This window comes from Giraffa tippelskirchi, chromosome 12 (genome assembly GCF_054371585.1).
Source record: "Giraffa tippelskirchi isolate mGirTip1 chromosome 12, T2T-mGirTip1v1.2.pri, whole genome shotgun sequence".
Classification (NCBI taxonomy): Eukaryota; Metazoa; Chordata; class Mammalia; order Artiodactyla; family Giraffidae; genus Giraffa; species Giraffa tippelskirchi.
This window is the reverse complement of record NC_137286.1, coordinates 106,843,611-106,858,239: the sequence shown is the minus strand read 5'-3', so window position 1 is coordinate 106,858,239 and position 14,629 is coordinate 106,843,611. Positions and strand designations below refer to the sequence as shown.

The 14,629-nt window shown below is 36.0% G+C and overlaps 1 protein-coding gene across 50 annotated transcripts in view; it reads left to right on the top strand.

Annotated features, from left to right (window-relative positions):
• Window positions 1–14,629, top strand: part of ZMYM2 (zinc finger MYM-type containing 2) — a 63,249-nt gene that overhangs the window by 21,245 nt on the left and 27,375 nt on the right. For all 50 annotated transcript variants that reach the window (XR_014071025.1, XR_014071035.1, XR_014071016.1 and 47 more), the window contains 6 exons: window positions 3,629–3,914; window positions 5,244–5,409; window positions 6,177–6,389; window positions 8,695–8,766; window positions 13,756–13,906; window positions 14,401–14,513. Coding sequence is in view for 25 of the 50 variants with exons in the window: in XM_081549089.1 (XP_081405215.1) it covers window positions 3,629–3,914; window positions 5,244–5,409; window positions 6,177–6,389; window positions 8,695–8,766; window positions 13,756–13,906; window positions 14,401–14,513 (1,001 nt within the window). In the remaining 25 variants the exon portion in view is untranslated. The remainder of the gene's footprint in view (window positions 1–3,628; window positions 3,915–5,243; window positions 5,410–6,176; window positions 6,390–8,694; window positions 8,767–13,755; window positions 13,907–14,400; window positions 14,514–14,629) is intronic.

Sequence of the window (14,629 nt, the reverse complement as noted above, 5' to 3'; positions counted from 1 at the left end):
TCAAGTTTCAAATTTTAACTAATAAGAGATGTAAAACTGTGTATGTAATATTTCTCTGTAGAGTATTAGAAGATTAATCAGAACAAAATACTCTTTATATTCACCATACTCAAGTCTAATAATTTGGCATCCTATTTGTCATGTACTCATTTTATGCTCGTGTGTTTTTAATGCTGTGGTTTTAATGTGCAAATAGAGAACGAAAAGATACATAGTACATGTGAGGAGCAATATAATGTGTAATTGCATTTAGATTTGTGTTTAATTTTGACTGCCTGATTTTAATTTTTACTTATTAGCACTAATTTTTTTTTTAATATGTAAAGACTGGTAAATTTCTTGACTATTTGAAAATACTTTCTGCAGGCAGCTTTACTCTGTGGAAGCTGTGAGAAGAGTTCTGTGGCTTTTCCCGACCATGTGAGGCCTGCCTGTCTCTCGTGTACCTTCTCTTCTTAGGCTTCATCATCTTAAGCTTGTTAACAACTTTATCAGCCTAGGATTGTGGGGGATAATAAGAAATAACTGAAACCGAGGCTGTGTAGAATGTTTTATGAAATGCTGGTTGTTTTTCTTACTTATTCTTTTTGGTTATGAGAGTAATGTCTAATTACTGAAGAATATTTGGAAAATCCATAATTAAAAAATGGGGGGAAAAACCCTTATAGATGATTAACTGAAGGTTACCTACCACTGTTGATAATGGTTTGAGTGGCTGATTGTCATTCTTTTTCCTTTGTATTTCTTAACTTGCTTGAGTGCAGGTCTTCATAATGTTCCTTCTTGTTTTCCCTCCACTTAATGTGGCTCTGTATTTTTTCATACCACTAAAATTGTTTATACACGGAAGTTGTAATGACTGCACAGTGGGTTTTGTTATACCACTCGCCATATTTGGCTTTTACACTATTTTCCTTTTTTGCTGTTGTTGGTATATAATGAACTTTTTTCCCCTCAAATTTCTGATGATTTCTTAGCATTTACTCCTGGAAGTAAAGTTACTGGGTCAGAGAGTGTCACTGCTTCCATCTTTCCAAAGATCATTGGTTATAAAAAGTTTCTGGTTTATAGTGATTTTGAAAAAAGTATGTTTCTTAATATTCAGTTTTGAAAAATTCTAATGTCTCCCAAGACCATTTCCCCCTTGTATGTATTTACATATTTGTTGGTAGGTCATTGATGTGTATATGTGTATGTGAATTTGTGAGAGCATTTTTAAGTTGTGGAAATAGTTTGTCATGCTACCTTCTGGAAAGGTTTTAGCAATTTAAACTGCTATCAGCTATATATTAGAATGTCTTTCCTTCTGGCTCACATAAAAGTTGGAGACATGATAATAGTCAAATTAGTTTCAAAACAGCTATTTTGTCTTGTATAATTTTAAATATATTAGAAAGGTATGAAAAAGAACATAGCGTGCAGTCTTACTGTTGAGGATGGTACATTTAATTGTAACCTGAGATTGCAGGATAGGTCTAGCTTTGCCCACTTTCCCTTCCTCCCGCCCCTTTAAATACCTAACAGTAGATCTTTAACTTTTGACCATATCAAGAGTATATGTTTGATTTTGTTAATTCTCTATTTAGTTCAATTCCAGTTTTTAGTATTTAAATAACTCTTAAGAATATTCTTATCCATGTGTCTTGGGACCCCTAGTACTTGACGACTGTTGCTGAGTCAGGGAATGTCAAGTGCACATCAGAAGCCAGACAGATACACCTCTTGCTCCTGAGTTTACAGATGAGCTCTTGTGTGTATCTGCGGTCTTTGTTTGTAATGGAGAATTACAACATCCTGGCTGTTTATGCTGTCTCTTAGACTAATGATGACTAAGACTTAGTCTTAGTCTAATGATGACTTAGAGTAATGATGGCAAATTAACCTCTATTCCTTGATGTCCCTTGTGTAAAACAAAGGCTTCAGACAGAATGCTTAGGTCCCTTCTATTCCTAAAAGTGTGTTGATGTTGGAGGAGGTGAAAATTTGAAAGTAGGAGAAATGTAAGAGCTAAAGTATAGATAAAAGGAGCTACTGTGTTTAGTTTACAGGGCCTAAAACTAAATTGAAAAAAATTTGCCATTTTTCGAAATCAAGTTAATAGATGATTTTAGGTTTTAATAGGTTCCTTTAAGTATATATTCAGATGAGAAGCCGACAGAGTTGAAAATTCCAAGGAGCCAGTATTTATGTTGTAAAAGCTATTCCTTCTAACATATATTCAAATAAAATTTTTGTTTGATGGCCCTTCATGAGATGGAACTGCCATTTCAGTGATTTGCATTCTTTGTGTTCGTTAGTATTTTTACCTCTTCATTAAAACTGGCCCTCGTGGTAGCAGAGTGACAGGATTCCGGAATGCAGTCTGTTTACTCTCTGTATAAAGTATGGATTTATTTGGAAGGGTTTGTGGATTTAGGTAAAAGTTGAATAGCAGTGTATGTAGCCCATGGAAACCATTAGGTCGACGGACTGGTCAGCACCAGGAACTTGCCCTCTTTAAGGTTTTGATAGTAAAGAAATGTCCTCATTTGTACTTTATCTTTCATATGAAAAGACATCTTTTTTGTATGGAAGTTCAAATATCACAAGGTCAAAAGGAAAAATATTACAAGAGAACAAAGTAGTAGAAGTTAGAAGCAATAGCGTGAAAAGTTTCAAAATGCAAAACGTTAAGCAGTATTGATATCGCTACAGTCTATGGGGTTGCAAAAGAGCTGGACACAACTGAGCAACGGAGCATGCATACACACATTGGTGTTGGCAGCGGGAGGCTGTGGAGTGGTGACCAGCGGTGGGCTAGAAACTCACTGCTCATCCCACTGAAGCGGACTGTGAAGGAGAAAGAGGTGGACCTCTGCTCCCCAGCATTGGGCTCCCAGCTCTCAGTGCTGTGCCCGGTAGGCTGTGCTGCTGGTAGGGGCAGCACCCCTGGATGGTGGTGCGTTGGTCCCCACGTCTGTGTAACACTCTGATTTCTTTGATAGTATGTGATGTACTTAGAGGCCATGGAATGAAACATGTATATGGAAAAGCTGTTCTCAGAAAAATTTATTTTAAAATTTTTATAATTTTTTAATTTTTTTGGCTGTGCCCTACAGCATGTGGGATCTTAGTTCTCTGACCAAGGATCAAACCCATGCCCCCTTGCAGTGGAAGCATGGAGTCTTACCACTGGACTGCAAGGGAAGTTCCTAGAAAGATGTTTTGAGTATAATCATTTGTAAACTTTATCCAACCTATGTTACATTTGTCAAAGGTTCTGGTTGGTCAAGATTGTATTATACTTTTATGTTGATATATGTGTTCTTTGCTTAAAGTCATATTCTGTAAGTTCTTCCTGTTTAATAACTAATGGCTAATACTTTTTAGTGCTTCCTAAATGCCAGTCACTGGTTTTTAAACCATGTATTATCTCATTTAAGTTTCCATTTGCAGTTGAGAGATGAGTTAGGCTCCAGGTGAGTAACTTCCCAGGCTGGTAGGTAATGAAGCCTGCATGTCAGCCGTGCTGACTCCAAAGTCTATGCCTTTGACCGTCCACTGTACTGTGCCTTCCTGATGTCTGAAAGGTGTACAGAATGTTTCTCTGATACAAATTTCAATGTATGTGTGTGTGTTTTTTTTTTAGATTCTTGGATCTCTCAGTCAGCATCCTTTCCCCGTAATCAAAAACAGCCAGGGGTGGATTCTTTATCACCAGTGGCCTCGCTTCCTAAACAGATTTTCCAGCCTTCTGCCCAGCAGCAACCCACTAAACCAGTTAAAGTCACTTGTGCAAACTGCAAAAAACCTCTACAGAAGGGACAGACAGCTTATCAGAGAAAAGGATCAGCTCACCTCTTCTGTTCTACCACCTGCCTTTCTTCCTTCTCTCACAAGCCTGCTCCAAAGAAACTTTGTGTTATGTGTAAAAAGTAAGGTTTACCTTTCAGCATATTTCCATGTGGTTGAATATTGGTGATATAAAATTTGATAACAATTGTTTTAGAAGTGAATTACCTTGTTTTAAAAATGCATAAGCTAAGCCAGACTCAAATTTGTAGAGCATTCGAGTATTCTCTGTCAAGCTGAGGTGGTTTAGGAATAAGAGCCTCCTACTTGGATGGGCTTTGGGGTTGATTTAGATCCTCAATCCCTGTAATTAATTTTATCTGTGATCTCCATTGGACTTCTTGAGTTTGTAAAAATACATACATCCTTATTTACATTACTAATTATAAGAATTTAGTTCTAGCCAGATAAAATTCTTAAGCAATTTATGTGTGACTAGTTTTGTATTAAAATAGGTCAAAATTTAGAGTACTTTCATGTTAAGATTGTTTAAAATTGGCAGAACTTTGGTTATTGTATGCATTTATTTATGTTTGTCTTAAACGTTAGGTCATTTTTTAACACTCACCTTTTGACGACTCAGGTACCAATTTTTTGACAGCCTTGTAGCGAATCCTCTCCTGCTGTTTCTACGTCTGGCCTCACTAGTTAAAAATGAGATGAATACGGCATGTTCTGTACAAGGTCAAGCAGGTGGATTTTCTGTACCATCTCTTGAGCAGCCCATGTTTGTGAAGATGTTTTAGATCTTAGAAATTTGAATAGGGCTGAGTGCTCTGTGTAAGTTTAGTAAATTCAAATATTGGCGCAATTGTTATACATTTTTTGGTTGCTTTACAGTAATGGACTTGCATACAGTAGTGTGAGACCTGAAAATTCAGAATTGAAGGAAAATTTCGAAAGTCATCAATGTGGTTGTTTCTTAACATTTTTAATTGTAGTTGAGAGCTGTATAGAATGGTCAGTGGAGTTATTCTGGGTTATGGGATGTGTTTAAATTCACTTTTGCTCTCTAAAAGGATGTTGTATTCCTGTGACCTAGATACCTCATGCTTTCTGCTTACCTGGAGAGGAAAATTACATAGGTATTGTAATTTATACCTCAGTAAATTAGGCCTTGACATTCAACTCCACATTTGTAACAAAAACTTTTTTTTTTTAAAGTGTTTCCAGTGTCTGAAAGCCTTGTTAAGGAGCTTGAAGTGAAGATGAATTGAGTGGTGGCTGGGGTTTAATAGTACTGCTTCTCAAGCTTCTGTGTTCATCTTATTTTTATGAACCAAGAGTTTTTACATAGTAAAGGTGATTTAATGAATCTAAAAATGGTTCCAATCTATGGAAGTTAAAAACATCATTTACTTATTTTGTATTTGATTTATTTTTAAGTGGAGCTTGACTTTGCTGCTTTTCAGAGATATAACTACAATGAAAGGAACCATTGTTGCTCAAGTGGACTCGAGTGAATCCTTCCAGGAGTTCTGTAGCACATCTTGTCTGTCTCTCTATGAAGACAAACAGAATCCTACTAAAGGAGCTCTGAATAAATCAAGATGTACAATTTGTGGTAAACTAACAGAGGTTTGTATTTCTGTGCTTTATTACTTAGTTCTGATTAATAGGAATGTTTTTGACTTTAACTGGTAACGATATATCATCAGTGTGTGTTTCCTTAAAAGTGAGGGTATATGAAATCTGTCTTATAACTATCCCTTTATGCAATTATGAAAAAATTGAAATATAGCATCAGTTGACTTTTTCCTTGAAGTTGGGAGCACTCACAGACAAAACCATAGTGTTTAAATGGTGCTAAACTTCAAACAAGAGGCAACAAACAATTTTGCCTAAGCAGTGAAATAAGTGGTGGGGATATTTTGGAGGATTTCATTAAAAATATATTATGGTTTTGGCATTTGATGAAATAAATGTATGCATTTAAATCTATACATTAATAGATGTATGCATCCTTATTTGAATTATTTATAATAGTTCTCCCTATTCTGTATAACAGTGTACTTTATTTATATTTCCGTTTGGATTTAGCTTAAGATTTCCAATCTGTTTTGGAAGTGTCATACTAATACTACCCAGACTGGGTTGTTTCCTGTCACTTACAGAGACCTCTAGAGAAGCTTGTATTATGATCCTGGTGGTCCTCCCTGCTTCCTGCCATACGTGTATTCCATGTGTTTATTAAAAAAAAGTTTAGTAATGAAATGTACCTTGTTTTGTCCTTTTCCTAAACAAGCCTTATATAGAAAAATTGAGGCATTTTCTTTCTGTTGGAGCACCTTGTGACTTAAGCTACATGTTGTGTATTAAAATCTTGCTTGTTGTTTTTCTTTTAGATTCGCCATGAAGTTAGCTTTAAAAACATGACTCATAAGCTGTGCAGTGACCATTGCTTTAATAGATACAGGATGGCTAACGGCCTTATAATGAACTGCTGTGAGCAGTGCGGCGAGTACCTGCCCAGCAAAGGAGCTGGGAACAATGTCCTGGTCGTTGACGGTCAGCAGAAGAGGTTTTGCTGCCAGAGTTGTGTCAGTGAATACAAGCAGGTAATTCACCACTGGTTTGAGTGTGTTTTTAAATTGCTGTAATAGTTTTAACAGCATTTAGTAACCAGATTTATCTTGGGCTCTCATTTAGTTCCATTATTAACATCTTAGAGATAACCTTATCTCAGATAAATGTGGAAATATATGTAGATGGTTGGAAATAAGGCTGTGATTTTACCATAGGTAAATGCTTACCAAAGTGATTCTTGTTTTAAATTTTTTTGGGGTGGTGGAGAGGGGTCGCAAATGTGATTTTTCAGATTGTTAATGCTTGGGAATGATTATCTTATTTCATGTGTAATATTAATTTGAAATTTAAGATGTTTTTGATTTAGTTTATTTTTTAATGATTTCAAAAGTCAGAAGTTGGCCCCCATTTCTTTCTTCTGTTGGTTCCTACTTATTCTTTATACATATCAATTTTTAATAGTATTTTGTTTTCTGTTCTTTCTGAAAAATTAAGGAAATAATTTTTTCTAAGTTTCTCTTTTTTTCCTGTACAGAAGGGAGCATAATGTATGTGCTTTACTGTACATTTGTATCTTGGATGCATCCCCTGTCAATATATTCCTTATTCTTCTTTTCACAGCTTAGTTTTTAGGTATTTTGTGAGCTGGTTGTTAACCCATTGTTAAAAATTAAGTTTGAGAAACTTGTAAATTCCATTTGTATTAGTCTGCTAGGACTGTCATAACAAAATACTGAGGGGTTCAGACAGCCAAGAATTTTCTTTCTCACAGTTCTGGAGGCTTAAAGATCAAGGTGCCCTTCCAGGGTGATTTCTGATGAGGCCACTCTGCCAGACTTGTAGGGAGCCTTCTCTCTGTGTCCTCATGTGGTCTTTTCTCTGTGCTCAGGAGACAGAGAGTGTCCTGTAGGACTTCATTTAGTCCTGACTGCCTCCCTTAAAGCTCCTACTCCAGATACAGTCTTGCTGGGAGTAAGGGCTTAAAGATAATATATTTGGGGTGGAGGGAGACACAGAGTATTGAAAACAAAGAAAATAAATACTTAAAACTTAGCAATTCCTAAATATTTTATTACATTTTAATGTTATCTGTGCTCTTGAAGTTATTTCCATGACTGTATTTGCGTGGTGGCAATATTGTACATAATGGAGTGCATCCGTGTCTCCCCGACTTCATGTTCATTTTACGCTGGTGCTGTGTGGATTATGGTGCTTCCTCTCACCTCCCAAGAGCCAGTGGTCACCAGTATACAAGACAACACCGGGCTGACTGTTGTTTATTTGGTTACTTTGCTGTGGGTGGTATTGCGTTATCTCCATTGTTTTGCTGCTACGGATAACAAATGGTGAATAACCTGGCACAGGCACAGCTCAGAGATGTTTTGGGTTCAGTTCCAGACCACTGCAGTAGATTGATTGATTGACTGACTGAAAGTCGCTCAGTAGTGTCCGATTCTTTGCGACCCCAGGGACTATATAGTCCATGGAATTCTTCAGGCCAGAATACTGGAGTGGGTAGCCTCTCCTTTCTCCAGGGGATCTTCCCAATGCAGGGATCGAAACCAGGTCTCCCGCTTGGGAAACAGCAGAACGAATATTGAAGTGAGAGTTTACTAAGTGTGCAAGTAGCACCATGTCTAAAATAATGTACGTACCTTAGTTAAAAATACTGACCATCATCTGAGCCTTGTTTTTCTATAGGATCACTAAAGTTATGTAATAAGTATTCTGTAAGCTGGGCATTGGCACTAGGATAGAGCAGACAGGCATTTGTAAAGTTGGACAAGGTTGTTTTAAATCACGAAATAGGTAATTAAGAATCAGCTTTCACAGGTTTCTTATTGACCTTTCAGTCTGGGAGCCTTTCTTTATATCTTTTTATGTGAATCTAGAACCTATTAGAGTGAAGTGAGTCAGAAAGAGAAAGATAAATATCATGTTCTAACACACATATACGGAATCTAGAAAAATGGTTCTGAAGAATTTATTTGCAGGGCAGCCTTGGAGAAACAGACATAAAGAATAGACTGATGGACATGGGGAAAGGGGAAGAGAGGGTGAGATGTATGGAAAGAGTAACATGGAAACTTACCTTACCATATGTAAAATAGATGGCCAATGGGAATTTGCTGTATGGCTCAGGAAACTCAAACAGGGGCTCTGTATCAACCTAGAGGGGTGGAATGGGGAGGGAGGTTCAAAAGGGAGGGGATGTATGTATACCTATGGCTGATTCATGTTGAGGTTTGACAGAAAAAACAAAATTCTGTAAAGCAGTTAGCCTTCAATAAAAAATAAATAAATTAAAAAAATATAAAGCCTTTTAAAATCTTTTAGGTAGGTAGCCATCCAGGCTTCCTGAAGGAGGTTCGAGATCACGCACCAGACTCTTTCCTCACGCAGCCCGAGGTAAGTGGGAGTGTGGCCTGGTCATGGCCTCCACATGACACATGCTGCTACTGCCTTATTGTGTGTCTGAGAATCATGTCCATTTGGAAGCATATTAACATTTCTGAACTTAAAATCTGTCATGATGATGATCATTTTCTTTATCTCTTCAGACAAACAAACTTTCATTTCACTAAATATTATGTGTGTTTTCTTGTGATGTAGTCTATTGCTTTTAGGTATTTATGTTATTAAAAATTAGTTTAAGATACAGATTTTTAACTCATAGTCCTTGACCACAGTGAGCATTTAAATGGAGAATATAAAAGTCCTTCTCTTGGACCTACCTGAAAGAGTGGAAAAAAACCTCTTTCTTTGTTTCCAAATCTGTATTTGTTAAGCTGCATGAGTAAATTAGTATTTGAACAATAAATGTATACAGTTAACAGCAATTAAAATTGTAGTACAGCAATTGAAATAAGACATTTTTAATTAATTTAATACTGTTGTTTGATTCATCTATGGACTTTATTCAAATTTTGTTCGTTAATGTCTTATAATAAATTGGAAAAATATATATATAACATCTAATCCAGGGTCATAAGCCATTATTTAAAGAAAGCTGTTTTTCAGTTTCTCCCTCTCTCCTTCTGGGACCTTAGTTCCAGGTGTGCTAGACTTCTGCTCCTGCCCCTGGTTGCAGTGTCTCATTATTTATAGAGTTTTTTTAAGTCTTGTTTTCCTTCTTGCTTCCTTGTAGAGACTTTCTATTGTATCTTTGGTTTTACTCATCTTTTCTAACCAACTGTTAGTTCTGTGTGGTGTAGTTTTTGGCTTGGCGTTTGTGTCATCGCTAGAGGTTCTGTCGAGGTCTTTTTTATGTCCTCTGTTTCTGGTTTCATTATGTTCATGTTGTTCCTCCATGGGTTTCTTGCGTATAACAGCATATTTATCGTAGTAGCTCTTTTAATAGCTTTGCCTACTCATTTCATATGTCATTTTTATATAAAATTTCTATGTTTTAGAGAGGTATACAGTTGACCCTTTATATCCATAGGTTCTGCATCTAATGGATTCAATTGACTGAAAATGTGTTGGGGGTGGGGGTGTAGCAAAAAATTCCAGGAACTTCTGAAAATCACAAGTTAAATTTGCTGCACACTGCCAGTTGTTTACATAGCATTTACATTGTTTTAGTTATTATAAGTAATTGAGGGAGATGTGCATAGGTTGTATTCAAATACTAAACCATTTTATATAAGGGACTTCTGAACTGGTCCCTGGTCTGTCTGGTCCCAAGGTCTTTCATGACCTTGACATTTCTGAGCACTGCAGGACAGGTGATGAAGCGCCCTTGAGTTAGGTTTGTCTGCTGTTTTCTCAGGGTCACACTGAGGTGGTGCATGGTGGGCACGAATACCTCGGCAGCAGTACACGTCCTTGCGCAGCGTCAGACCAGCAGGCACTTGATGTCTGCTGTCCACTCTTGTGCATTGGCTTGGCTCACTCGGTCAAGGGGGCGCTGTCGCATTTCTCCAGGCCAGTTGCTGTTTTTCCCTCCATATATGAGTTATTTTGAGGGGATGTATTTTATACTATGTAAATACCATGTTGCTCAGAAAACATTTCACTTTTTAGCATCTTTGTCAATTAGAAAAATTTTAAAAATTACAAAACTAGTATATATGTATTGAAAGAAAAATTGTAAACTATACCACAGTGAACAAAAGTCAAGCATGATGGTGTGTAAATTTTTTAGATCTTTCTTTTTCTGCACAAACATTTTGCAACATGAAGAATTTCAGGGGGTTTTTTTTGAATGAATGAAGTACAAGGTCTGCTTGAATTTATCTCTGAATCTTCACTTAGTATAGAAATTAGTATAATATCACGTCATTGTTGACAGTTTACCACTGCCTCTCCTCCACAGATTTAGTTCTTCACTATTTTTATACTTTGGACTCCTTTGGTAACATGGTTAGATGGATTCTCAGAATGCTGTTAGATGCATAAATAAAATATCTATGATTACAAATAGGACCAATTATTCAAAACATAGTTATAAAAGTATTAAATGAAATGTGATTTATGCACATGGTATTAATGCGTTAAGTAGTAAGGTATACTGTTTAATAACTATAATGTTTTTTAAAGAGACTGACATCTGTGATACATTGATACACCTGCCAGTATAGATAAAAAGTTGGAAATTTTTACTTTTGACAAAGTCACATGTTCTGCTAACTAATGTGGTTTATTGCCTCTAATTGGAATGAAAAACAAAGCTGCATGTCGGTTGGTTGGATGTTAATGAATTTGAAGGGGTATGTTTCTCCATGCGGTGTTGTGGACACAAGTTAGCTTTCAGTTGTTTCTGGACATGGCCAGGAGTCGGTTTTGTGCAGCCACACACATGCCCATTTCCTGGGTTAGATTTGCAGTAACAAGTCCATCCAACCTTTATTGCTTGAGCACCTACCGCTGCTGTCCACTCGCTTGGTTAAAAATGTAATAAATGAGATATTTTGCTTACATAGTAAAGGAAAAAATAGGGGAATGTTTTGGAATCGTGATGGATTTTTATATTCATGTGGAGTTGGTTAATAAGGCACTTTTTTTCAGTGAGTAGACTGGAAATGAGCCCATTTGCCACAAACGCCCCATTATTTTTACCTTTTACACCAGTGCTGTTTCAATCAGATCTACCTCATACTTTTTTTTTTTTTTAACTGAATTTATAAGTAGGTTTCCCCCATGCCTGAATGGAGAATGTAGTAATTGTGAATTTGTTTCAGTTAATTTTGTTCCTTAAACCACTCGGTGCATATTTATAGAAGCATGAAGTTTAAATATGATTATGTTGATTGTTTACATAGAAAGCAGAGAAAATGCAGCATAGCAATGTATGTCTTTTTTGCTAATACTCTCCTGTTAGGTGGGCCCTTTCAGGGTTGAAGTAATGGCAAATGTAAAGGTGGCTGTTAAAGTGTTCTCAGTATTGATGATTCTGTCTTTCTCAGTGTCTTCACACAAAACTATTTCTTAGTGGGGACCAGTTGCTTAGCTTCTTGTTCACTTGACCCGAGTTAATTGGTCTACTTTTATTGGTATGTCTTAAGGGTTACCAATTATTGATACTTAGCCATTCTGACAGTGAAATCATTGTCAGCTTGAAGGATATTTCTAAAAAGTTAAAACATGTAGTGCAGGTTAGAGTGGATGATTGGGCCTCGGTTATGTTGATAAGACAGTTCTTCCTAGGAGCTGCCTCGTGGAGGTCTCACGTACACTGCTGAGAGCCACTTTGCTTTTCTCTGTGTAGATCTGTGACACGATGGCAGGTGTCTGATATTTTTAGTATTCCTTATTTGTGCTGTGGTGCCAGATGTTAAGCATTCTTTTCTTTTTTCCTTTTCTTACTGATTTTTTTTCTTCCAATATAAAATTTAAATTATTAGGCTCCAGGAAAACATATTTTGTTCCAAACAAAAAACCAGCCTTTTCCTCTATTGTCCTGTAACCTTGGGAGAATCATTGTTAGGCTTAACAGGTTTGCAGTTATTCTTATTTTTTTCCATGTTGGCATTCTTTTGTGGTTAAGTTTTTCCATTTTTTTTGAGCCTATCAGAGATTGAATAAGGAGATGAGTTGGTTTCCACTTTGAGAAGTAAAGTTTACGGCTTCCTTTAGGTGTTGTTTGAGTAGATAAGGAACCAGTATGAATATGACATGCATTCCTGGAATGTAAATAGCTGTTTTCTCATAACTTTTCCATTTATTGTATGCTGAGTAAGTTTTTCCTCTTTCATCAATGTTATTGTTTTTGCCTAACGTTTTTACCTTCAGTTTATTATTTGTTTTCTTAAATCCTGTGGCATTTGTGAAATTTATCCATGCAGTTTGCTCATTTTTTGTTATTTTTGGCCTGATTGTCATTTTCCCCTGACATCTCTTATTCATTTGTCCATGGAATGTCCTGAGGCCTTCCTATATCATCGTATTGTACTGCGTGGTGTTGGGTGCGAAGATAAGGGAAACAATCTAAACATCACGTGGAAGGATGGATGCTCAAGTCTCTTCCATGTAATGAGCTTGTGTCTGCAAATGCAGAGGACTAAAAAGATGATTACTTTGCCTCGTGAATGTGATGTAACTGATTATGATAGTTCTGTTACCACTCAGAAAAAAAACTAAATACAAGTTGCACTTAAAGGTTTGCCTTTAGTTTTGTTTGACTTCAAGGTGATTCTTGTATACAGACACACCATTCCTCTGGGTGTGTTGTTGGAGACTGTGCAGTGATGCTGCTTTTGTCCAGTAGATTCCAGAGTGGGCCTCCTGTGCCTTTCCTCCTTCACTCTCTCCTTGTTCTCTCAACTACACAGGGTTGGCAGTATTCACATTTGGCACAATTGACTTTATTATTACCTATCAACTTAATCATTAACTTTAATAACGAAAAATCATTTTGAATGAAGTTTTTTTTTAATTAAAAAATGTAAATGTTTCTGTGTTTTATGTTGGTTGAATGAGGTTTTAAATGTAGTAGAAGCGTGGTAAATCAGTTTTAAGGGAAGTGTCAGAGTGCTTGAAACAGCAGCAGCTCAATGGGAAAAGTATTTAACATCTTCAAATTATTCCTTTGAAGGACTGTAGTTGTTTGATTATTAGGATTCGTTAATTTCTTCTACCATAAGATGAAGAAGTGTGTCGTCATGGTGAACAGATAACAGTTTGCCTTTCTTAGATTTTCAGTTTCTGTTTACTTATATGTAATGATTTGGTTTAACTTAATAGGGAAAACCACTATTTTTGAAGGAGACTTAGCTTAGATCATACTTTTGTTTGACCCTAATATAGCTGCCTTGCAATAAACTCAGCCTCAGATGAAGACTTTTGACCCACTAAGCCTGGTTAGAGGTGAACAGAATTGTTCTAGAGAGAAAAAGTGTAATGAAAAATACTTTTCTAGTTAATTTCTTAATTTTCTTTTTATGTTTCAAATTTTAGAAATATGGAAAACTGACCACTTGTACTGGTTGCCGAACACAGTGCAGGTTTTTTGATATGACTCAGTGTATAGGTCCTAATGGGTATATGGAGCCATATTGTTCAACTGCTTGCATGAACAGTCACAAGACAAAATATGCAAAATCACAAAGTAAGTTTCAGGTATTTGGAAAGTTTAAGAACTTTAATAAAGTAATAATTTCTTAACTATTTCTCCTCTATTTATGTTCATTTTAAACCACATAAATGTTTATTTTTATCATCACACTAAACTTTGTTAATGTAAAAAATTTTTAATGGTTTTGATCATTTAGTTTTTAAATTATTGGTGGAGTTCTGTCCATGTCTGTGTTCTTAGCTAAAATTGTTTTTCCATTTAAACATTATCTAAAACTGAGATTGTTTCATGTATCTTGTATGTTTTGGAGACATCAGACTTTTCTTTTATGACAGTATTTTTTTAAGGTGCAACTAATCTCGGAAATTAATAAAATAATAGTATATAGAAAGTTTCATTAGTAGACTAGTCTGAGAGGTCAGTTAAGATTTTTAGGAAAAACCTTGGCTATTTATTTTATTTATTTATTTACTTTTAAAACCTTGGCTATTTAATAAAAAATCTGATATATACTTTTTCTCTCTTAGGTTTGGGAATTTGCCATTTTTGTAAGCGGAACTCTTTACCTCAGTATCAAGCCACAATGCCTGATGGAAAGTTGTATAACTTTTGCAATTCCAGTTGTGTGGCTAAATTCCAGGTTTGTTCTTTATATAAAGTGCTTCTGATAAAATATAGGTAGAAAATGAACAGTGTGCCATACTTCATCTGTATTTAACATGCTAATTTTTACATACTTTGTTGACAGTCAGATTG